Source organism: Pristis pectinata, chromosome 6 (assembly GCF_009764475.1).
Source record: "Pristis pectinata isolate sPriPec2 chromosome 6, sPriPec2.1.pri, whole genome shotgun sequence".
NCBI classification, from domain to species: Eukaryota; Metazoa; Chordata; class Chondrichthyes; order Rhinopristiformes; family Pristidae; genus Pristis; species Pristis pectinata.
The window spans coordinates 94297711-94323043 of NC_067410.1; the positions used below are offsets into that span (position 1 = coordinate 94297711).

The 25333-nt window shown below is 37.8% G+C and overlaps 1 protein-coding gene across 1 annotated transcript; it reads right to left on the reverse strand.

Annotated features, from left to right (window-relative positions):
* Positions 1-1020: 1020 nt before the first annotated feature.
* LOC127571789 (uncharacterized) lies at positions 1021-24004 on the reverse strand. Its single transcript, XM_052018494.1, has 5 exons — positions 23862-24004; positions 14009-14365; positions 10032-10205; positions 7416-7456; positions 1021-2675 (listed from the first exon to the last, which is right to left on the reverse strand). Exons 1-5 carry the CDS (start codon positions 23938-23940, stop codon positions 2532-2534), a joined length of 795 nt encoding a protein of 264 aa, XP_051874454.1. The 5' UTR covers positions 23941-24004; the 3' UTR covers positions 1021-2531.
* Between the last annotated feature and the right edge of the window lie 1329 nt (positions 24005-25333).

Here is a 25333-nt window from a genome sequence, read left to right on the forward strand (position 1 = left end):
TTCATAGTGCGGATGCAGTGAAACTATTGCCCAAGGAGAAAAAGCCAGAATAAAGTGGGATGACCTTAAACTTAAGTCTAGGCTATTCTAGATAATGTCAGGCAATACTTCTTCATAGCAGAAATCCTGAATTCCTTTCTCCAAAAAAAAACTGATTCTAGGCCAATTGAAAATTTCAAAACTTTGGGACCAATTAAGTTTTATTAAGCAATGATTACAATAATTACACAATGGGTACTTGGAGGTGAGATACAGTTCAGCCACAATGTGGTTGAACAATCCGGAATCATTTAATTCTTTCTGGGAAATATGCATTTGGAAGACAGGAAACTTACAGCTGTAAAGCTGTAGGCTGTCACTTGTACGTTTAGGACTGCCGTCAGTGGGCATTCAATAAGCAGGTCATAGAAGGCATAACAATTCATGGAAATTTGAAGATTGATTTTTAAATTGCACAACTGAAGAGTCACAATTTCCTCACTAGAAAGAGTTAGAAAAAAACTGCTTAAAATTTAGTAAGCAAGTTCAAGTTAGGTATGGTAGCACAGTGCCTAAGTTGCTAGATTCACAGCCAAAACTCTAAAACATTAGAGATGAGAATCAGAGTGAGTTCAGATCCCATGGGAGCAGCTGGGGAATTTAAAATCAAATAATTAAATAAACCTAGAATTGAAAAAATCAAGTCTCAGTAATGGTAACCTCAAAACCAAGTGATTGTTGTAAAGCCCATTGCTAATGTTCTTCAGGGAAAGAAATCTGCTGTCCATACCAGTCTGGCCTTTATGACACTCCAGGATCAACAATGTGGTTAACTCTTGACTGCCTCCTCAATTTTGGGGAGATTAGGGATGAAGGATAAATCAAGCATTGCCAATACCATGAACAAATAAATAAACTATACAAAACACCATGGAGACAAAAGATTTTCATCTCAAATAAATTTAATGATGGAAAGATGTTACATTGTTGCATCAACATTTTCCCCACTGTATATTTAATAAATAGGCTATCTTTTATTTACATACATTTCTCAGAACATTTGGTACGACCTTCCAAGATTTGATGAAACCAGGATGGATGGATTTGTGAAAAACCATTCTGATCTAATGACTTCCAAGCACAACAAGATGTTTCACATTAGACTCAAGGAAGTGAAATGGTGCACCATTAGACTTTAGACTGATCTAATCCATAACTCAAGCTCCCAAATACAAAGATCTCTGAATTTGGATCTCTTGTATTATTAAAATCTTGTAAATCAATTTTGATTTGTACTTTAAAAAAGTGAACATGTGAAATCATAACCATCTGGTCATGGGGTACCTCTTTGTAAACCAGACACACTGAATCGATTGCTGATGTCCATGGACAGATATTTCTATTGCAGTAAGTATCAAAAGGTTTGAATCCTAATGTGACTCATGTCTTATAGAATGTAATTAATTAATTAACACAATTAACACATGTTTTGTAAGAATTGCAGTCTATACTGGCAGCAAGTGCAATCTGAAGTATTTTGTAAACATGATCCTGTTGGTCATGTCAATAAAGACACTTTCAGAAGAGCTATAGCTTATCAAGCGTAATCTCAAAACCCAGGCACCTGGTTCCATATAAAACACACACTCTAAAACAGGCTAACAATAAACTGCATTAATTGACTTGATTGAATCACAAGGTTTTCAAAGCACAGATACAATCCTTAAAGGTGTGGGCACCTGTAATATCAATGTTGAATTTCAGAATATAATTTTACAGCTTACAAGGTGCAGGTACATTTCCAGTATTATTGTGTGAGACACCTGAATGTGCTAAGGTGTTGTAAAGTAACTGGTATCTATTACAATCTAATATGTTCTTCACATCGCAGGTTAAGTGAAGAATATTTTAAATATCTGACATTGCTGTACAAAAATGCCATTCAATTTTAGAGGCACTACAAATATGTGCAGTGTTATCGATAGAGATTTTAATCCATAGAAATAAAATCCAGCACCCATTCTATGAGATCATGACTAACATGAGCAATGTTTAGAGTCCATTCAGAGCTAAGGATGGGGAAGGTTGGTAGCAGCAGACCTTGCAGTGCTGTACGTTCCATCTGTCTGTGAATGAATGATGTTTCAATGATATCATCTTGAAGCTGTCGCTAAAGAATTTGACATGTCCCTCCTGCACCTTCTGAAGGCTCCCTCTTCCCTCCAGGATCAGTTAATTGTTCTCACCTCAGGAGGATTGTACGATGAAGGATCTTTGACATAAAATGTTAAATTTGTTTCCTGTTCCACAAATTCTGTTTCTAGTATTGTCCACTTTTATATAGGATTGTATGGGTTAGGTATTTTCTCCCCCAGTGGTTAAAGTCTCATTCTCGGCTTAAGTTGCGATGTTTGAGTAAAAGGGTATAAGAGAAGGTCATGTGATTATATAATGTGATGTCTGAGACCTCACAAAGCTAAGTAGTCAGGAGTCACTAAACCAAATGCAGAATTCTCTCTGTTATCACTAGCAATTTTCTGCCCTGGAGTTTGCTATTGAGGGGCAAATATAATTGTAGCATAGTACGAATCATCAGAGGCGACAGAAGTTGTTAGATTCTGCCGAATATTTTCCTCAGGGACCTGGAGTACAGCATAGTCGATGGAGTACACGGTGGAAATGGGATCGCTCTGTTTCTGAAATACAATTGAAAGAAATTGAATATGAATAAGAATTGCCTTTAGTTAGTGCATTGCACCAGAAGTCTGTAGTTCCTTTTCAATTGTTTGCAAATACTATCAGACTGAAAAGGCTTGTTGTGTTTGCAATAGAAATATCCATTGAGCATTTTGGGGTGCAATTCTATTGCCACTTCTACTTTATTGCAAAATGCTTTTAACAATGCATTGAGTTAAGTTAGCATCTTGTCAGTACCCTGATTCCAGAATGCACCATTGTCAAGTCCTGAGTGATCTCCTCACATCACTTAGATCTGTCATCAACTGGACTGTAATAGACAAGAGTCTGGGCTGGAAGGAGATCTATTGCACCTCCTGGGACTTCCTCAATCTATTGCACCTCCTGGGACTTCCTCAACCTCTATCCAAGAAGAAGTCGTGGTTCAAGAAGAGAACTGAGCACCACTCTCGAAGGGCAGTTATGGATAGGCAATAAATGATGGCCTTTCCACTTACACTCACACTCTGCAAAAATAAATATAAATAGACTTGCACAAATTTTATCCAAAAGACAAATGCTGCAGATGCTGGAAATCTAAAATGAAAACAGAAACTTCTGGACGTTCAGCAGGTCAGACAGAACTGATGAATTACCATTGACCCGAACCATTAACTGTTTTTTTTTCTCCACAGGTGTTGCTTTGCCTGTTGCATATTTCCAGCACTTTTCTCCTTTCATGACTAGACTATATGTTTGGATAAAGACCTGAGTAGAAATGGGGCTGCATATAATCTGAGCCAGCCTGACAAAGTGTTGACCAACTCTGGGATCAGTGTACCAGTCATTTCCAGGGTGGGCTCCAGATATCAGGACCATTACTAATAGGGTGCTGGCCCATTGGAGAGAGGAGGGAACTGGCCTAATTAACAAGACTTATGGAAACTTATAGAGAAAGGCTTTGTTATTTTTGTGTCTGGAGGACTGTGGTGAGCCTCCACATTCACCAGTGCAACAATGGAGGTTGTGCAGTATGAAGTAAAGCAGAGGAGATAAACACATCACTGTAGGTCCCACAGAGAGTTAATGAAGTTTGAGAAAGGAGATGTCTGCAGCAACATTGCCAACTCCCCTTCTCTGACAACCCAGTTCTGAGAAATATACAACAATCTTATCAGATTAGAGAAAATAAGAATAACATTTGAAGCAGTTTTGCCACTGTGACTTCCTCTAACTCTTTGTTAAAATACTTGAACTGCTTAACATCACAGATGCTGAACGGCATTCAGTTCCTTCTAATTTTCTTTTCAATTCACTTTTCAGGATCTGGGCATTGTTGCCAAAGTCAGCATTTATTGCCAATGAGAACATGATGGTGAGCTGTCTTCTAGAACTGCTACAGTCATTCTGGTGAAGATGCTCCCACAGTGCTGTTGGATGGGGAATTCCAGGGTTTAGATGAAGAAGGAATGGAAAAATATTTCCAAATTAGGATGGTGTGCATCTTGTAAGGGTGATGGTGTTCCTGTGCACCTGCTGCCATTGTTCTTCTTGGTGGTAGGGATTGTGGGTTTGGGAGGTGCTGCAGGAGAAGCTTAGACAAATAGGTGTGGTGCATTTTGTAGACAGAACACATTGAGCCACTGGGTAGTGAAGGTGGAGGTAATGGATGTTTAGGGCAGTGGACGATGTACCACTCAAAGTGGCTGCTTTGTCCTGAACATTGACAAATTACTTGCGAGTTTTTGAAGCTATACTTGTCCAGGCAAGTGAAGAGTTTTCCAACACCTTTCTGACTTGCGCCTTGCAGATGGTGCAAAGGCGTTAAGGAGTCAGGAAGTGACTCACTTCAGGATTCTCAGCCTCTGACCTACTGCTATAGTCACAGCATTAATTTATCAGGTCCAATTGAGGTTTTGGTTGATGGTGATCTCCAGGATGTTGATCGTGGGGTACTCCATGTTGGCACTGTTATTGAATGTCAGGGCAGTTGGTTAAACTCCCTATTACTGGAGGTGATCATTATCTGACACTCTTGGGACGTGAATGTTACTTGCCACTAATCAACTCATGCCTGAATGATGTCAAGGTTTTGCTGCATGCAGGGATGGGCTGAGGACTTGCAAGTGGGAACACTTTGCAAACATCAGTGAACATCCCACTTCCGACTTTATGATGGAAGGAAAGCCATTGATGAAGCCAGGCCTAGGACATTGCAGTGGGAAACTCCTTATGTCTTGTATCTGGAATGACTGACCTCTAACAACTAAATCATCATCCTTCGTGCAAGTTATGTTCCCAACTGTCACAGTGTTTTCCCACTGTTTCCAATTGACTTCAGTTTTAGTAGGGGTCTTTAATGCCACACTCAGTCAAATGCTGCCTTGCTATCAAAGGAACTAACTTTCACCTCACCCCTGGAACTCAGCTCATTGTTCCTTGTTTGGAGCTGTGTTGTGAAGACGTCTGGAATGGAGAGATCCTGGTGATGCCCAAATTGGGCAATGGTGAACAGTTAATGGTAAGTAATTGCCATCTAATAGCACCATGGAACAAAACCTTCCTTCACATTGCTGATGATTAAGGATGGAGAGATAGTTAGGGTGGCAATTAGCCAGATTTGATTTGTACTACTTTTTGTCAATTGGTATGTTCCTGAACAATCATAGAACATAACAGAACAGTACAGGCCCTTCAGCTCATAATGTTGTGCCAACATTTTATCGTGCTCTAAGATCTATCTAACCCTTCCCTCCCTCATAGCCCTCCATTTCTCTATCATTCATGTGACTATCTATGTAATCCTCACAATATCAGGCAGATAGATACCAGTGTTTAATTTGTTTTGGAACAGCATGTGTAGAGGTGCAGCTAATTCTGGAGTGTAAGTCTTCAGTACTACAGTTTTGGTTTTGCCTGGTCCTATAGCCTTTGGTGTGTCCAGCGCTTTCAGACATTTCTTGATATCACATGGAGAGAACTGAATTAGCCGAAGACTGACTTCTGAGATGTTGGGAATTTCAGGAGGAAGTCAAGATGGATCATCTACTCAGCACTTCTGGCTCAACATGTTTTCTATTGCTCTGGTCTTGACTTTGGCACTTATATGCTTGGATATGCCATTGCTGAAGTGTAGGATGTTCTTGGGGCTTCCTCCTTCGATTAGCTTTATTCATCCAGAAAGGTCTCACATCTGAAATGGTAGTATCCAAATGTTTCTCAAATTATTCTGGATTTAAACCTCTAATCCTCTCCCTGGAAGTTTATTCCATACTTTGATCACTCTTGAAGTGTGTTCTAAAGTCAGCTCATTTGATCTGGGAGGGCTGAGCTGTTTAAAGGAGGTCCACAGATGTCAGCAGTAGGCATGCAGGGATTTTTTCTTAAAGCTTTTGTTCAGGAGTTGAGAAGCATAATTTTATTACATATTGCTTTCCTTCTAAACTCTGGTGGAAAAGACCACAAATTCTACTTAAATTATGTTCACTAAAATACAGGTGGTAAATGAGTCACAACCAACCACAAATGATCACAGCCACTCCACAGAGATTGAACTCATTGCTGTATACTTAGCTGTCGATACTTTATTGTGTCAAACTCCATGCATTATTTGAAATCAAAATGTTCTTTGATTCCTTTAATTTCTGTAATACTGGTAAGAAACTGATTAAAATGGGATTTTTTCAATCAATTTTTAACTTAAGCAATTTAATTTGCTACTTCAAGAACATTTAGCCATGGATATTATGAGGTAGAATTTCTGGACAGGCACAGTAGTGCAGCAGTTAGCATAACGCTTTACAGCACCAGTGACCCGGGTTCAACTCTGGCCACTGTCTGTAAGGAGTTTGTACGTTCTCCCCGTGTCTGCGTGGGTTTCCTCCGGGTGCTCCGGTTTCCTCCCACATTCCAAAGACATACGGGTTAGGAAGTATTGGACATGCTATGTTGGCACCGGAAGTGTGGTGACACTTGTGGGCTGCCCCCAGAACACTCTACGCAGAAAGATACATTTCACTGTGTGTTTCGATGTACATGTGACTAATAAAGATACCCTATCTTATCAAAAGAAAGAAATGCAGAAAAACTGACTGCCAATTTCCATACAAGGACGTTGTACAATCAGTAGTGTGATCATACCCAGATGTGATGTTGGTTGTGGAAAGAACATTGGCCAGTATTTTGGGGAAGACTCCTCTGCTAGTTATCAAGATGAAGCCATTGGATCTTTTACATGGCAGGATGTTATTGGAAGGACAACACCTCAAACAGTGCAGCATTCCTTCAGCCCTGGAGAGGAGTATTAACCTTAGATTTGTGTTCAGGTCATTGGAGCAGGACTTGAAACCACAAACTTTTGACTAAGAGGTGATAATGTTACCACTGAACCACAGGTGACAATGACAAGGACTCCCACTTATATACTGTATATGTACACACACGCGTGAGCCTTAAATTTGTGCATCTACCTTGTCCTTAACAATAAGTGCACATTAATGCTATTCCTCATGATATTGCGGGTGTGGACACAATGGGGATAGGTTCCAGCTTGAGTAGCCCAGTGTAAATGGGGAGAGTAACAGTCTGAAATGACTATCTACACCATTTACATGGTATTCCAACCCAGCATTCCCAAAGAGACACTTTAATGATGGTCTGTGTATTGCTTTCTCTTTTCCTCTCCCTCTCCCTGCCCCTCTCTCCTATTCTCCTCATGATACTTTCTGATATTATACAATAATCATCTGAAAGGTATTTACCTGACAATTGGTATTCGCTGTAGGGGGACTGGCATCTGGATCTATAAAGGGAAAGAGAATTGTAAAATACTTCTTCAAAAGCTGGGTATAATAGAACATGGAGGACTAACCATCTCCAGCCATTATCTAGTGCCAGAGCATTTGTAGAAATCTCCTGTAAAAATAAAGCCCCCAACACATGTAAAACTGAGTTCCATCCCATCCAATTTCTGCAAGTTTAGTAAGTGGTCACCTTTAACACCAATACCTTATTCCTATATTTGGCAAGGTGGGTTTGTGTATAACATTGCTGATCAGGCATTAGACTTTTTATTTTTGAACAAGTTGTTTGCAGAGCTTTGGAAAAACTGAATAAAGAAATGATGGGGCACTGTTGAGGTCATCTTTCTTGCTCTGTTAGAAAGAATAATGTGGAGCACTCTAACATCTTTAAATCAGAATGAGGCAGCTGAAGTGGAATCAAAGCACAAGTAAATATTGAGGTTAACAAGGAACTAAATTAACATATTGTCTTTGCTACAGACTTACTGGAAGCTAATATCTCATTTCAGAAATGATGGTCTACTTTTTAATCATTATTCATTCTCAATATTCAAGGAATTCAGAACATAATCACTCTAAAAAACATTGGGAGAGACAATAAATTTATACCAGCTGCATGGTTCCAATGTGAGGTGCTGCTAAATTCTTCGTATATATTTTGTAATGTTTACACTTATGAGAGTCTGAGACTCATCAACAGTGATGGTCATTTCAAGCTCTGTAAACAAACAGAATAAATTAATCTCTGTGTCTATCTTTATATTTTTGTCAGACTAAATTTCTCAATCAACTGGTTTGCTGCATTAGTTCAGGAGACTGTATGGAAAATTGTTTTAATGAATGGTAATTATTTATTAGTTAATTCAATGCGGGCAACACAGGCTAGTCCAGCACTTATTGCCCATCCCTTTTTGCCCATTAAGCTGACTGGCTTCTTAGGCTATTTCAGAGGGGTGTAAAGACTCAGCTGCATTGCTGCATCTGTCTGAGTCATGTACAGATCAGACTGGGTGAGGGTGGAATTAGTTAAACAGATGTGCTTTTATTGCAATCCAGTAGTATTTTTTAAAATAATTCTTAGTTCATTTATATTAGTAATCCAGAAACCTGGTGTCAGTAAGAAAGTTACAATAAAATTGTCAAAAGCCAACAAATTTATTAAAGTCATTTTGGGAAAGAAACCCAACTTCTTTACCTGGTCTCTCCTAAATGTATCTACAGTCCCACACTGGCATGGTTGATTGCCCTCTGAAGTGTCTTAGTAAGGCACTTGTTATATTGGTAGCTGTTCATGGCAAGTGGGGTTGAGCAATAAACAATGACTTTGCCAGCAATGTCCAGGTGCCAAGCATGGATGATGGTGAACAATGGAACAGCATCTGGGCCTCATAATAACTCGTTCATTTTGTCAGATTGAAACTAGTTTTCATTGTAATTTAATCTGTCTGGGTAGAAATAATTTGGTTCTGAGGAAATTATAACTTCAGGTTGTTTTGTGTTTTAGTTTATCTTCAGTGGCATTGTTGGTAATTTTAGGATCTTCTTTAAATCTTTCCTTTTCTACCACTTGCCCCCCTGATGGGAAGGATGATTTATCCAAGGTCTGTGCCAGTCTCATTCTGATTGCAAAAACAGCCCAAGCTGATTGGCTCCTAATTTTAGAACATAGAACTTAGAACAGTACTGCACAGTACAGGCCCTTCTGCCCACGATGTTATGCCGACTGATATAAACCTACTCCACGATCAATCTAATCCTTCCCTCCTACACAGCCCATAACCCTCCATTTTTCTTACAACCATATGCCTATCTAAGAATCATTTAAATGTTCCTATTGTATCAGCCTCTAACACCACCCCTGGCAGTGCGTTTTCATCCTTCTTGCAAGGAAGAGCCTGTCTTCCTCCATTGAGGTATGACCTTCCTTCTTTCTTTGTTCTTTCGTTTCTTTCTAGATTATATTAAGTCTGGTGTGGTAGTCCCATCTGCATTGGAAAGTAAAGGGACTGGATTATATTTACTATATGTATCTGTAAGGGGCTCCAGTCAAAAATATTTAATTGTTGGTCTTTGCACCAATAATGCAAAATGTTCAAGGAGAAATTTTTAAAATCAATTCGAGGAAAGTCTTTTGCTTTGCATGATTTATAACTAAAAGTTAGGTGATAAAGATAAAACCTGGCCAAATGTGAGCTCTTTAAAGAAGCTTTTCTACAACATATAGCAACAACATCACTGTCTGTTTCTTTAATTTTTAATGAAACAATGTTAAACGAATGATGCAAATGAACGCTATAGATAATGCGAATACATTTGATGGGGACTGTGTTCATTTATGTCAGGACAAAAATCTGCAGGAAACCTGGGAACGATAAATGACCAAAGATAGTGGGGAAAGTAATTGGCATTCCATTCTGCTTTTTCATCAGTACAATATAGCTGCTGGAATTTATTTGTGCAGACAATACAAAATAGACAAGATGTGTATCAGAACAAATTTTTTTAAGGCAATGAGCAGATTATTTACTTGAGCTGTTGAATTAGTTCAATAGAAAAAAAACTTATGCAACTCACCTTGTTTTTTTGGTCGGTATCTGATTAAAATGAAAATTAGTAGACAGATGATGACAAAAGTAGCTATTACTGTTGCAAGGATTATCTGAATATTTGCTCCCTTTTGCAGGAAATCTGTCACATTATTCGTGCTGTTCGTACTGTTTCTTTGTTCTGGAACAGTCAGCCGTCCCTCTACAAAAAATGAACAATTTCTCATTTCATTTGATAACAACAGCCTTATACTCAATTTATAATATTCAGTAGATTGAATTTAATTCATGTAATGAATTTCATTCAAACTGTAATCCCAGTTATCATGCCCTATTATAATTCAGCCTGATACTAGCATTTATTTACCTGGAATTGAAATTGGATTTGATTAACTTGTATCGTTACTTGTAATATTGGGATTGAATATTTAGTTAACAGTAAATTTAAATATTTTTCCCAGAACTTCCAGCAGTGACCTTAATGTGAGCGGGTATTGTAATGGTCTCTGTCAGGAAGAAAGGAATTGATAGAACTTATATTCAGTGATTGTTTTAAGCAATATATATGGGTAGTTGGAAGCAGATCAGATCAGAACAGATCTAGCTGGGGAGGAATAGGGATAAAATAATGAAGAGAGGGCAATGTAGAAATAAAAAGAAATTCCAGATAAAATGCCATTGAGGAATTTTTTTGACTGCATTAATGGACATACATTTGAAGAATATCTTGATTGATAATTGCATTCTTCATTTCAACATTTCCAACTTAATGAAGTTTAATTTTTCTAACTGCATTTTCTATTACAAATATTAAAGCAGTTATATAAATTCCTACCTGCACCATTTAACTTACTAATAATTGCAATAGAATATCTCCTGTGGGAACCTATGTAAGTAAATGAGCAGGTGCACTGAAAATAGCATTCTCTGAGGGAATTAAACCTATCAGTGTTTGTTTACTTGTACTAGTCCTTTAATGATGTTCAAATTAGAATGGGTGACCAGTTAAAGTGACATGCAACTGGAAGCTCAAGATGGCAGTTGTGGCAGAGTGCAGATGCTCGACAAGACAGTTGCTTAATCTATGCCTATGTAGAGGAGGCTGCATTGCGAGCATTGAATGCAGGTTGGAGGAGGTTCATGTGAATCTCTGCCTCACCCGGAAGATCTGTTAAGGTTCCTGGATGGTGGTGAGGCAGGAGATGAAGGGATAAGTGTTGCACCTCCTCTACAGTGGAACAACTATTTTGCAGAGCCAAAGATTATAATCACATTCCTGCAAAGCAAAGACTGCATGTTTTGAAGGAAATGCATGACACTTTGTATTCAGGTGAAGGCTATAGCCTGCAGATATTATACATGCTTATAACATTGAGCTTCCTTTGTTGTAGTGCTTCCTGTTACATTATAGAGATACTCAAACAAGAAAATTTTAGCAAAATACTGACAGCTGAAAAAAAGTCTGAAGGTTTGGAAAGGCTAAATTTCTCCCGTGATTGAGCTTTTCGTGGAAACTATCTCCCTTGCAAGAGTATCCTGGAATTTGATACTTGAATAAAATGTAGGCTCCATTATTAGCTTGTTCAGTCTAATTCTTCAATTATCTGGCATTTTTATTTTTAGCTAATAGTATTTACATTGACAAGTCCTATCTGTTTGATTTTTGTTTTAAGCCATAACATGTACTATAACTCATAGAATAATTGACAAGTCCAAGTTATATAGCATATAAATGCAATTTTCTACAAGTGGGTATTGTGTCTAGTTAAGAATTTATGTAGTGTGCTGGGAAACTCCTTTACCTGTTATTCTACACAGTGTGTGGTTTGAAAAACCACGGAAACTGCTCTTTCCTTAACAAGGTTCGAGGCAACGTTAGCTCATTAACCATTTTTGTACTTTAGCCCACGTATGTGAACTAATGAATGGAATATTCATTGAGAAAGAATGATTCTGGAGGATGTTTACTAAGATATAGTACACTGACTTATGACTCACAGCCTCCCTTCACAGATTTATAGATGTATCTAATTATTAATAATCATGAGTAATATCTTCAGTGAGTAATGTTAATTTAAAGTTTTCCTGCTTGCTTCTCATTTTCAATAAAGCCATTTGCCTGACTTACATTAGTGTACAAAATAAAGGGACTTGAGGGTGGTGGGTATATAGAATAAGCTGTCAGAGGAAGCTGTAGAGGCAGGTATAATTATAACATTTGAAAGACATTTAGAAAGGCACATGGATAGGAAGGGTTTAGAGGGATACGGGACTAGCTTGGGTAGACAACTTGTTTAGCATGGATGAGTTGGGCCGAAGGGTCTGTTTCCATGCAGTATAATTCTATGAAAATCATTGCTTTCTCGTTGATTGAATATTTTGGACCTAGTATTCAATTATTCTTAAACAAAGGAGAGTAATACCACTTGAATTTTGGGAAGAGTTCTCTGCATTGTGTATGGATTAATGTATTAAAGCAAGAGGGAAGGCCTGTTAAATTTAGTAATTAGAATCTTAATAAATAAATAGCTGGTTGTTTAGTCAGCCAAAAAATATGGAAGGCCATGTTATTTACATGGCATTGCTCCAAGGAGACTGGAAAAGATATCATTTCTGGCTAGACTCTGGATTGGGGTAGTGAATCTGCTCTTTGTAAAAATGCTCTAGATTACTCCATACAAATGGTTACTTTATCTTTAAGGATACAGACCTAATCTAGGAATCCAATGTGACAACCAAGGATCGTGCATGTACTAAATACTCAATATAATGGGTGTTGGAGTTTGCTTTGAAATGTTGTTTCCATTGGCTCTGATAGAAACAAATTTCAGACAAATTACTATTGTTCCACTGGTAAGAGGACCACACCAGAAGCAATTTCAGTCTGTGTATTTTAATTAAGTTATTAAAAAAGTCAGCCTAAGCCAATGAATGTAATATGTTTGTCTTGACAAGGTATTACCTCAACAAACTCCTTTAATTGTCCATGTGATACAACTTGCTCTTTGTTCCGGAGCTAGGTCTATCCCCAACTAATCCCAAGAAGCACAAAAACCCATGTCCATTTTAATAAACACGCGGAATTGAATACAGGCGTCTGGTCAAATCAGGGTATTTTTAAAATTATTTCTATAAAATGAGTCATTTGTTCTTAGAAATGAATATAACCCAGGAGGAATATTAAGTGGAAACATTAAATAGATATTGACAAATCCATGTCGTAACATGTACACTTACTTCAAGAAGATTTAAGTAACATTTTTGAATTGATGCAAGCTTTGATTTCCATCCTAGGATCTCATTCTATATATATTTCTCTCAAAAATTATGAAAAGAAACTCTAACATGTATAAATGAGAAAAGCTTATAACAGTAAACCTGTAAATATTAAACAGTGGAGATAATTGCCCCAAATTTAGAACAGTCTGGAGAATATCAATTGCAAGTAATAACATGCTTTTTACAATATTGCATGATTTCAAACAATCTGCACTAACCTCGGGGACATTCAAGAAAAGGATGAATGTAATTTAGCAAATGACTAAGTGCAATTTAGTAAATAATGAAAGAAAAGTGGGATAACTAATATGAAGCAGAGTTTAACAAAGGGTTTGAGAGGAAAAATGACTACATTAAAACTCTTACGATTTAATTTGAACTTCTTTATCTAGCTATAAAGCTCACTGTATGGTTGTGATAAATTTTCGCAAATACTCCTTCTGATTACTAGTGGAGTTGTTAATAAAGTTTGTGTGTAACTTGAGCTCTCTTTTCCACTACTTTATCTATGATACTTTATCTTTGAGTAATGAATTAAGAAAGCAACCAGTCTACTGGATTTTACTCTATGAACTGCAAGATATGTTAAACTGTGCTCAGTGGAATTTAAACCATAAAATAAATCATCTTGATAATTTTTATATCTTTCCTCAGTGATAACCTTGTAGCAAGATATGCAAAGATTTATAAACAATTATGAGATACTTGAAGCAGCTGTAGACATACCAGTAAAGGTAACAGTGATGTTTGTTGCATTGGCTTTGCTAATTTCCACACCCTCAGCAACTGAAAGCAGCTCACAACCATACATTCCAGAGTCATTTGCCTTCAGTTGCTGAATTGACATTTTTGCTGTGTAGTTGCCATCATCCCATGACAAGCAAATTTGGTCAATAGCTGTGAAGTTTCTTGTATTTAGATTGATTTCTCCAAGCTTGTTTTTGTCCTTCCATGTGTACTTATACCATACCAGATTCATATTTTCATTTATTCTTTCTTTGGAAAGATTACAGAAGATAGTAGCTGATTCTCCATGGTTCTTCTCAATGGTCGCTGGGTACTGCCACAGAATAGGTGATTCACCTACCAATAAAAACAACATTCACATAATGAGAACATAGAACAGTACAGCACAGTATGGGCAATTCGGCTCACAATGTTATGCCAGCCTATATAAACCTACCCCATGATCAATCTAACCCTTCCCTCCTACACACCCCATAACCCTTCCTTTTTCTTACATCCATGTGCCTTTTAAATGTTCCTATTGTATCAGCTTCTACCACCACTCCTGGCAGTGCATTGCAGGCACCCACCACTCTTTGTGTAAAAAACCTACTTCTGACATCTCCCCTAAACTTCCCTCCACTGACCTTAAACTGATGTGCTCTGGTATTGGCCATTGCCGCCTGGGGAAAAGGTGGTGTCGTCTGCTCTACCTATCCCTCTCACAAAAATAATGAGATGAGGAAGCTCAAAGACCTTCCACAAATGTGGTCAATTAGCAGCCCAGCTAAATTAATTCAAAGAATAAATTGATAATCAAATTAAAAAAAAAGTAATGTGGATGACTACCAGAAACAATTGTCCACTCTCTGACTCATGAAGCAGGTTATTTCATACTTCTGTTGGCCAGATTAATTGTTTCCATTGATCTCTGCAGTTTTTTCCCTTTTCTATAAATCAAATCAGTTCTTTGAATACAATGAAAGTCCTGTACGAGATATGTACTGTTGGATGAAAATAAAAAAAAACTGCAGATCCTGGAAATCTGAAATAAAAGCAAAAAATTCTGGAAATACACAACAGTTCAGTCAGATTTTGTGGAAAGAGAAACTGAATTAAATTTAAAGTCAAAGACTCTTCATCAGATGAGAGAAGACAAGTTAGCTTTAAGTTGCAGAGAGGGTGGGGAAATGCAGAGGCCAAAGACAATATCTCTAAAAGGGTGAGATCAGGGTTGCCATGCAGATAAGCTATAGACGGAGTCATCCATTTGATAGGTTAATGAGGGCAGTTAGAGAGAGAGAGAACATGAACAAAGGAACATAAAACTGTGATGTGAGGGCAGTTAGAAAGAGAGAATACAAACAACTTAATGGAAAGATGTATGAAATGCCCAGATGATGCTAATGGAGGTGGATAAACTGAGCCAATATTATGGGTGGATGCCTACAACAAAACTGGCCAGTTTTGATACAAACAGAGAAAACAAGTTATTTGAAGTTGTAGAACTCGATGTTGGGCCCAGGTGGCTGCAAAGTGCTCACACGCAAGATGAGAGGTTGTTCCCCTGGCCTGCATTGGGCCTCAGTATAACCATGCAGGAGGTCACAGTCAGAAAGGTCAAAGTGGGAGTCAGATAGAGAATTAAATTTGGAATTGATAAATTGGTTTGTTATTTTCACTTGTACTGAGAGACAGTGAAAAACTTGTCTTGCTTTCCCTTCATACAGATCAATTCATTACACAGTGCATTGAGGTAGTACAAGGTAAAACATTAACAGAATGCAGAATAAAGTGTAACAGCTACAGAGAAAGTGCAATGCAGGTAGACAATAAGGTGCAAGGTCAAAATGAGGTAGATTGTGAAGTCAAGAGTCCACCTAATTGTGCTAGGGAACTATTTAATAGTCTTATAACAGTGGGATAGAAGATGTCCTTGAACTTTTCAAGCCCTTGTTCCTTCTGACCAATGGTAGAGGGGAGAAGAGAGAACGTCTGGGGTGGGTGGGGTCTTTGATTTTGCTGGCTGCTTTATTGAGACAGCGAGAAGTATAGACAGAGTTCATGGAGGGGAGGCTGCAGTAGGAAGCAAACAATAGAAAGCAAGACTAAAAGTCATGAGCAATAGGAAGATAATATTTCTCCAATATATCTTTGGCCTGAAATGTTAACTCAGTTCCTCTTTCCACAGATGTTGCCTGACCTGCTAAGTGTTTCTAGTATTTTCTGTTTTACAATACAATTCAATTATCCTCATTTTCCATTCATTTTCAAAATGGATTTGTATTGTAAAATTGGCACTGGATGTAACATGCACCTTTAAATAGGTATATATGAGAAATACTACTGAAATATGTGAGGCTGATTTAAATACTTTTTCTGTAAAAGTGCCCTTTAATGTTAAATAAAATACATTCTGTTGAATAAAGATTGAACTCAGGCAATACACTTTTGAATAGTCAAGTGGTGCTGTATGAGCTATGTTTTTTTTAAACTTCATGGTACTGTTGTTAAATGACTAAAATTATCTGGAGAACAACTGAATGACATTTCCACAGCGGAGGGATTGCTGCTAGCTTTTACTGGTGGAGCCATGTTATTTAAAGTGTGATGCAGCATGTTTATTTATTTGGTAGCTACTATCATATTACAAATAAAAAGTGGACAAAATGAAGTGTTGTATGTCTGTTTTCAAATTGTTGCTGGTATAATTTGATAAAATTGCATTAAAACAATGGTGTTCAGTATTACACAATGCACACACTACTTCTACGGTAGTGAATTACCATGTGTTTAGGATTTAACAGGAAAATGTGCAGTGTGCATATATAAACTTTAAAGTAATATTAAAACTATTAAGAGAAATCTGTGGAATGATGAATGTTTATCAGGACTTTGTTGATTTCTCGTTGACAGCTTGACTTGTGTTGGTATTGTTAGCATGTTGAAAGTTAATTTGTGGATTAGTTGGTAGGAATATTGTTAAAATGGTTGGCATATTCAATGCACAAAAATATTAAATGGTATAAGATTTTATGGTTAGGGAGGAAATCATATAAGAAAAAACACAGATGGATGTTGAGATAACGTTCTTTGACTTAAATGTTCTAACACTTTGTTAACGGATCTCAAAAAGCAAATGTTTGCAGCGCTGATTACCAGGTATTGCGAGGACACAATCCTCTGAAGAAATAGAATAATCACAGTATGCTGGCTGGAATGCAGTTATAGAGAAGAGAGACTCTGACAGAGAGTCATAGAGCTATACAGAACATATACAGGCCCTTTAGCACAACTCATCTGTGCTGACCAAGATGCCTAACTGACCTAGTCCCATTTGAGAGGATGGTTGAGTTGGTGGCATCAGAGAAGGCTTATCAGAAACATCTGAATAAGCAGAGCATATCAAGAACACTTGAATAAAGCCAAAGAAAGAGGAAAGTTCACAACTGCATTACCTAGACAGGGAGAATCAACTAGGTTATCTATATGTTTATGGTTGCTTCAACAATGGACTAAGGCAACAATAATTAATGAATATTAGACTATTGCAATAGCGTGTTATGGAAATCATATCGTTAATATGCCAGCTTTCAGTTGGATTTCCGATTTACTTCATAACTACTATTTCATCAGTTTTTTTAATGTGATAACTAATTTGGAAAAGTAATCACAAAAATATTGCATTTGAGAATGATGAAAACAGGTAAAGGGGATAGAAATTCTGGTGAAAATACATGCTTAACGGTTGTCTCTAATGCTATCACGTTCGAGAATGGGACAGATAAAATTTGAAACTGCAATGTACTCGGGTTTCTTGCTTCTGACTAATGAATATCAGTAGAAATGCAGATCTAAATTCCCTGTTGAACTAACTGCCTGCAATTGACGTTCTTCAGATTAACCATTTTTTAAAAAATTAACATGTACTTATATTTATTCTGCCTTTTGGGAAACACAAAGAATGTTCTAAAAATTGATGTTTAGTGGCTAACAATGATATAAATTTCAAAGTTATTTATGATTGCAATATACTTACATTTGAAGTTTACTTTAGTATACCACATAGCGATTAACTTTTGTGATAAATTTCAAAGATTGCGAGTACCATGAAAGTAACACCTTTTATAATTAATATCATGATTGCACCCACCCAGATTAGAAACCAAACTATTCATTGTAAAGAGTTGTTCCTTTAATATAGCCCCAGTAATGAACTTTAATGTGAACCACAGCAAACTATCCTCTTCTTAATCAGAATCAATTTACATTTCATTATCTATCCCAGAGGCTTTTGAAGCGGTCAACATATTGCCAAATTGTTGAGTATTTTATATTATAGATTGTTGAGTAGATACTGCCTGCACTCGAGATTCAAGTTTTTTTTATTGTAGATTGTGAGAGTGGTTGGATTTAACGCAGCCTTTAATTCACTTGTTCTCAATTGTAGATTGCAAAGTTCTAATTGCACTGTTGCCCTGGACATGGAACAGATCATGTCCCAGTCAGTCTGCTAATTCAATAAAAGGCAACTTTTTCACTTGCTGGTTTGATGGTGAGTGAAGTAATAAGGGACTTGACACGAATAAAGGTCTTCTACCTGAAATGTTAGCTATGGTTCTTTTTGCACAAATGCTTCCCGACCTGCTGAGTGTTTACAGCATTTTGTTTTTGTGACATGGATGAGTGTGATCAGATTTTGAAATGTGAACATCAAAACCTATTTGCTAAATCAATTTGGAAACCTGACATGTTATCACTCATGCCAATGAGCGGGGAGTTGTGAGACTCCTCTACATAATTACAATAAAGAAAACAATCAAAATCAGGTCAGACTAACACTGCCATTTGGTTTTACGTACCATATCTCATGTATATTTTTATGCTGCGTATAGGTATAAAGTAAGCATAATGTAATGCAGACCAGGGCCCAGTAAAAATATGTTGATGATCTTGGGGCAAATGATTCATGCTTTTGATCTTGGAACTGCGTCTATTATTAGCCTAGGTTTTTCTGTCAAAATAATGCTGAGAATATTAGCACTGTTATTTGAGGTTAAGTGATGCAGCAGCTTTAGATGACGGGTAGATAAGGGAATGCATGTCACCACCTTATAAAGTTTCTGTCGAGTTATGGTGCTTCGCCGTTAAGTTTGGGAAAAGGGAATCTCATTGTCTGCCTAATTATTGAATTGTATTGAATGGCATGGTTTCTGTACTTAGATGAAGTGCAGAATCCATTTCTTCTCATATTAGCCATTATAGATTTTTTAACACGTAATTTAAAACATTTTCTTACTTTTTCTATCTGTTAACATTTTATTCTCTCTTTCATCCAGTCTTTCTTACCTTGCTTTATTTCTCTTTCTGTATCCCTTTTAACAATGAAATCACCATCCTTGGCTTGGTGGAAGGAGACAGAGGGTGGTAGTGGAGGTTGTTATTCAGAGTGGAGGTTTGTGACCAGTGGTGTACCATAGGGATCAGTGCTGGGTCCATTGTTGTTTGTCATCTATATTAACGATTTGGATGACAATGTTGTTAACATGATTAGTAAGTTTGTGGATGACACCAGAATTAGTGGTGTAGTGGACAGTGAAGGTTCCAAAAGGATCAAGATGAACTGAGGACGTGGGCCAAGGATTGGCAGATAGAATTTAACTCAGACAAGTGCGAGGTGTTGCATTTTGGTCAGTTAAACCAGGGCAGGACTTAGACAGTAAATGGCAGTGCCCTGAAGAGAGTTGTAGAAAAGAGATAGCTAGGGGTACAGGTACATAGTTCCCTGAAAGTGGCAACACAGGTAGACAGGGCGGTGAAGAAGGCATGTGGCACGCTTGCCGTCATCTGTCAAGCACTGAGTACATGAGCTGGGACGTCATGTTGCAAATATACAAGTCATTGGTGAGACCAGTTATTCTGCACGGTTCTGGTTGCCCAGCTATAGAAAGGATGTCGTTAATCTGGAGAGGGTGTAGAAAAGGTTCACAAGGATGTTACCGGGATTGGATGGCTTGAGTAATAAGGAGAGGCTGGATAGGCTGGGACTATTTTCCCTCGAGCATAGGAGGCTGAGGGGTGATTTTATAGAGGTATATAAAATCATGTGGAGCATAGATAAGGTGGATGGTCAGTCTTTTTCCCAGAGTAGGGAGTCTAAAACAAGAGGGCATAGGGGAAAGATTTGAAGGTTACCGATGGGGCAAATTTTTCCACACAGAGGGTGGTGGGTATATGTAATGAACTGCCAGAGGAAGCTGTAGAGGCAGGTAGATAGAAAAGGTTTAGAGGGATAAGGGAAAAATGCAGGCAAATGGGACTAACTCGGATAGACATCTTGGTCAGCATGGATGAGTTGGGCTAAAGGGCCTGTTTCTGTGCTGTATAACTCTATGACTCTAATTTTCATTTCTTTCTTCGTTATTGCTATGTCTGTTTTTTTAAAATTCTTAAAATTAAATCAATCAGATCACAGATTACTTTGTTGCCTTCATTTTCAGACCCTGCACGGAGCTCGAATCTGCATAATATGCCACAAGGAAGTTGCAGAAACACCATTTCCTGCAAATATGGGTTAGTGATTACTATATATTTAAGGAAAAATGCAAGAATATAATTTATAATGTTCTCAGAAATGAACAGCTCCTCCTTTAAAGGATATCGTTATTGAGGACTGAAAAGTTTACAATACCCTCAAGAAAATGCATTAATAAAATTTACTGCCGTTATTTTATGTTTTTCATTAAAGTATTACAAAAGTGGTAAAATATACTTTGGTAATGGCTTTTTCCTATTCATTAATACTGAGCAAACCACCTCATTCAAAGAAAAGAACAATTTTTGTGGAAAAGGTTGCAGTTAAAATTGTTGGTTTTAAAAGATTATAATATAAAGGTACATTAAGTGAAGGATATATTTTTTTTCTTCTAGCTTTCCAGAGGGAAGCTTGATTTAACCAAAATGTACTTCCTGCATTAGCACACCTTTCTTTTACATTTCATGTTGCAAAAGGGTAGGCATAATAGGTTTCTCTGTGGAATTGGACATCGTGTTTGAAAAAAAAGAGCTTCTTTCATGTTAGAACTTTGTTGTAAAATAATTTGGTGGATCTTTAATGGGAATGTATTTTAGGAGTAAAATTCTTACTAATGTTTCTCCTGAGAAGCTTGTATAATATTATTTAGATTTGACATAGTACAGAAGGAGAGAGCTTGAAATTATCTGCTATCTTGTCGCATTTTCACATTTTGAAAGTACTTCACAGCCAGTGACATACCAATTAAGTGCAAGTCCACAGCTCCCTGAAAGTGGCCGCACCAGTCGATAGGGTGGTAAAGAAGGATTATGGCATGGTTGCCTTTGTTAGTCGAGGCATTGCGTTCAAGGGTCAGGAAGTTATATTGCAGCTTTATAAGACTCTAGTTAGGCTGCATCTGGAGTATTGCATTCAATTCTGGTCACCTCATTATAGGAATGTCTTGGAGGCTATGGAGAGGGTGCAGAGGAGGTTTACCAGGATGCTGCCTGGATTAGAGAGCATGTGCTATAAGGAAAGGTTGGGCAAACTTGGGTTGTTTTCTCTGGAGCGACGAAGACTGAGGGGAGACCTGATAGAAGTTTATAAAATTATGAGAGGCTTAGATAGAATAGACAGCTGGTATCTTTCTCCCAGGGTGGAAAAGTCTAATACTATAGGACATGCATTTAAGATGAGAGGGGGAAAGTTCAAAGGAGATGTGCGGGGCAAGGTTTTAGCTTAATTTCTTCTGCACAACATCATGGGCCGAAGGGCCAGTTCCTGTGCTGTACTGTTCTATGAAGTTGGTTGGTAGTCAATGGATGCAGTGTATGAATTTTATTTGATGTTATACTTTGTTGTCTATAAATTTAGATAGAGTTAATTTAAATATGTTGAATATTATCTAGAAATTCAATCCTGCTTGGCAGTGCTATTTGCAAGTTATAACCATGTCAGTGTGTTGTACTCTGTCTCCAGAATTGAAAGCTAGAGTCTTACATGCTGATGTGTTGTGGTTAGCTGTACTAAGTGAGGATGAATTTCTAGGCATTACTATTTATGTTGGAAGTTAAATTATGAATGAATCATGTTACATTTTCCTTCAATATCTCAGTTCAATACATTCAGCCTGGCCTCTCCTCCACCCCATTCTTCCCTTTGTACTACGAGTTCAAACACCTACACAGGGGTTTTCCTTGACATCTGCATAATTCATGAAATCTAAAACTTGCCCAGAATCTCATTCCCAGTACAAAAGGAATATTTATCAATGGCATACTTTATACTCCAGCCCTGAAATTTCATTCCAAAGAAGTCAATGGAACTGAATTTCTGAGAGTTAACACCAGAGGACATAGATTTAGGGTAAGGGGTAAGAGATTTAGAATGGATCTGAGGGCGACCTTTTTCACCCAGAGAGCAGTGGAAGCAGAGTCACTGACTGAAGTGTCTAGATGAGCATGTGAATCGCCGAGACATAGAAGGTTACGGGCCAAGTGCTGGAAGATGGGATTGATACAGACAGGTGCCCACTGGTCATTGTGGACATGGTGGGCCGAATGGCCTGGTTCCAGATTGTTTGACTCTTCAGGACTTTAAATGAAATGCAATGTCCTGCTGGTATGATATAGAACGTTTAGCAACACAGATACGGGTTTTGGTCACATTCTTACTCTTTCACATAAGACTGTGTGCAGGGAATTTAAACTTAATCACTTTTCCTGGTATACGTTAAATACACATACTGTATGCATTCATGTGGCATCCTAATGATTCTAGTGTAGGGTTGGGGGGGGGGGTGGGGTGCAGCTGATTGTACATGAGATGCTCCTCTATGAACAAAGGTATATATTGCCTTATCCCACCCCAATTTCAAACCTTATCATTTGTTTGCTACATGATAGCAGCACAACAGCTAAAGTAAGTCAAGGAAGTACTGTGACACAGATGTTCAACCACAGCACGCCATGAAAAGATACAGCAAGGGGAAACAGTACTGTTTGCCATCCTGTTTTACTTGCGACAGCAATCTAAAAGCTTTTTTAATCTGTTAAGCTCAATTATGGGTTGTATGACCCATTTAATGCTAACTTAGTGATAAAAGCCTGAGTTCTTTCTCATACCCATTATTCAGTAATATTGATTGAATTAGTGCTATCTAGTAACGGATTTGTACGTGAGATACCTTTTATGACATGTGAACAGTCATATATTTTATATTAATTATATTCTTTTATGACATAGAACATGGTCATTTGCCCATTGAGTCTGCGCTCAGAGATCTCCCATTAATCCCATTCCCCTATAGTATACATTCATCAATAAAATCAGATTCTCACATGTAAAGTATTAATGGCAAAAACCCCATTTGACAATTTACAATTGAAACTCTCATTATGCTTCATGTTGTAAGAAATCCTTTTGATGAATAATTGAGAATCACTAAACCTTTGAGCTTAAAGTAAAGGAGAACTGATCTTTGACCTCGAAATTACCCTGACTGTTATTGCATGGAGACATTGCATCACTGTCAAATTCCACTCTTTGTTTTTTCAGAACACCTTCACATTCCAAAGAAATTAATGCTAAATTGGAAAGAAATCCAATGAAAGTGCAAATTGATATTTCTGTCTGTAATTTCTGGGATAGTTTGCAACTGAAGTGCGATAAGCAAAATACATTTTGATACTTAGAATGAATGGACTTTACTCATAAATGAATTTCACAGTATTAAAGCAGCAAAAGTGACAAAAACAAATCTACCTCCTTTGAATTTTACATTTCTTCTCAACATTGAACATATCTAAAAGTCTACGAAATAAAACTTGCACTTACCCAGAGCATTTTGCCACAAGAACACAGAGAATGCTAGAAAGATTTGCTGAGCAAATGGTATTATGGCCATCTCTTTCATAGCTTCAGGGAGACTAAACCCATAGACAAGTAGAACTATCTGAGCATTGCACTCAACACTTAGGATGACTGCAAGTTAGTTTGCTCCACAAGTGAGTAATAGGCATACCTTGGTTGCAACCTCCCCCACAAGCCGAAGACAAACCTCCTTGCTGAATGGGAGCTTCCCCTCTTTGATTAGCAGGTCAATTTTCATGCACCACAATTAACTGAGGGCGGCCTCCAACATGACGTGATCTTCCTAATAGAATGTGTACCCATTACGATATTTGTTGATAGTAAACCCCTTGCTATTGATTCCCGAAACAGGTAACACAGTTATTGCACTGCCTAACCATGCACTTCCCCAAACGTTCCTCCACAGTAACCAGAACCTCAAACAAAAAAATATTACACCTGCAAATTGGGAGATCCCTTTGGGGGAGCATCTCTTTTATTAGTGACTGATAAGCAATAAACTGTGCTGTGCTTGAACACTTCCATCAGGGACTCCCAAATACCCAGCTATGATAAAACAGAAGGATCTAACTTCTGCTACTGTTCATCTACAGTTTGAACTAAAGTGGTTGGTTGAAGAAAGGTCATCTTTCCAATGGGGAGTTTTTGGGCAGTAACAAACACAGTTTTTGGGAAGTCTACATCAAACGCCAGCCACTGCTGCAACCTTTTCACTATGTTCAGTGTTTTGATATCAGCCTTTTTATTCTGTTAATATTTTATTGTGAGAAGAAAATCACTGAAGCAATTAGATTATGGTTCACAATCTCATCTTAGCCAGCAGCTACTTCCCATCAACATCCTTTTGGGAAAGTTCCTCATTCAGGCATGGTTACATCACCTTATTGCTGGAAGCTTTTTGCTCGGAGTCCTAGGCCACTCAGGGACAGCAGTGGACTACAAGGTAAGAGGTAATGAAATGCCCTTTTGCAAAAACCCTATTTTCAAAGAGCCTTTAAACTTCCAGCTATTTTTTGATGTAAATACTCCTGTCTAGACATTGGACCATGTAAAGCTCAGTTGCAGTGTGATCCAAAATCACTCCAGCAATCATTTCTGGGTGAAATTGCACCGGTTGTGAAACTTCTGGCTAGGATCCATGTTACTACACTGGATGTTTTGCCAGAGAGATGAAAACACAAAAGACTGCAGTTGGTGGAATGTGGAGCAAAAAACAAGATGCTGGAGGAACTCAAGGGGTCAGGCAGCACCTGTGAATGGAAATGGACAATCACTGTTTTGGGTTGAGACCCTTCATCTGGACTGTAATGTTTTGCTTGCATTATCATTCAACAAATGTTTCCACCCATTCTGACATAAACTGGAGCTTAAAGCTCCAGAAAATAACTATCGAACAGCCTCAAGAGGAGAAGGAGTGCAGCATCCCTCATTTATTC

Bases quoted from the DNA above. Each gene is read 5' to 3' on its own strand.
- LOC127571789 (XM_052018494.1), bottom strand. From the start codon at position 23,940: ATGAAAGAGATGGCCATAATACCATTTGCTCAGCAAATCTTTCTAGCA. The intron at 14,366-23,861 runs GTAAGTGCAAGT...TTTTATTGGTAG, and splicing joins CTTGTGGCAAAATGCTCTGG to GTGAATCACCTATTCTGTGG. The intron at 10,206-14,008 runs GTATGTCTACAG...CATTTTTTGTAG, and splicing joins CATCACTGTTACCTTTACTG to AGGGACGGCTGACTGTTCCA.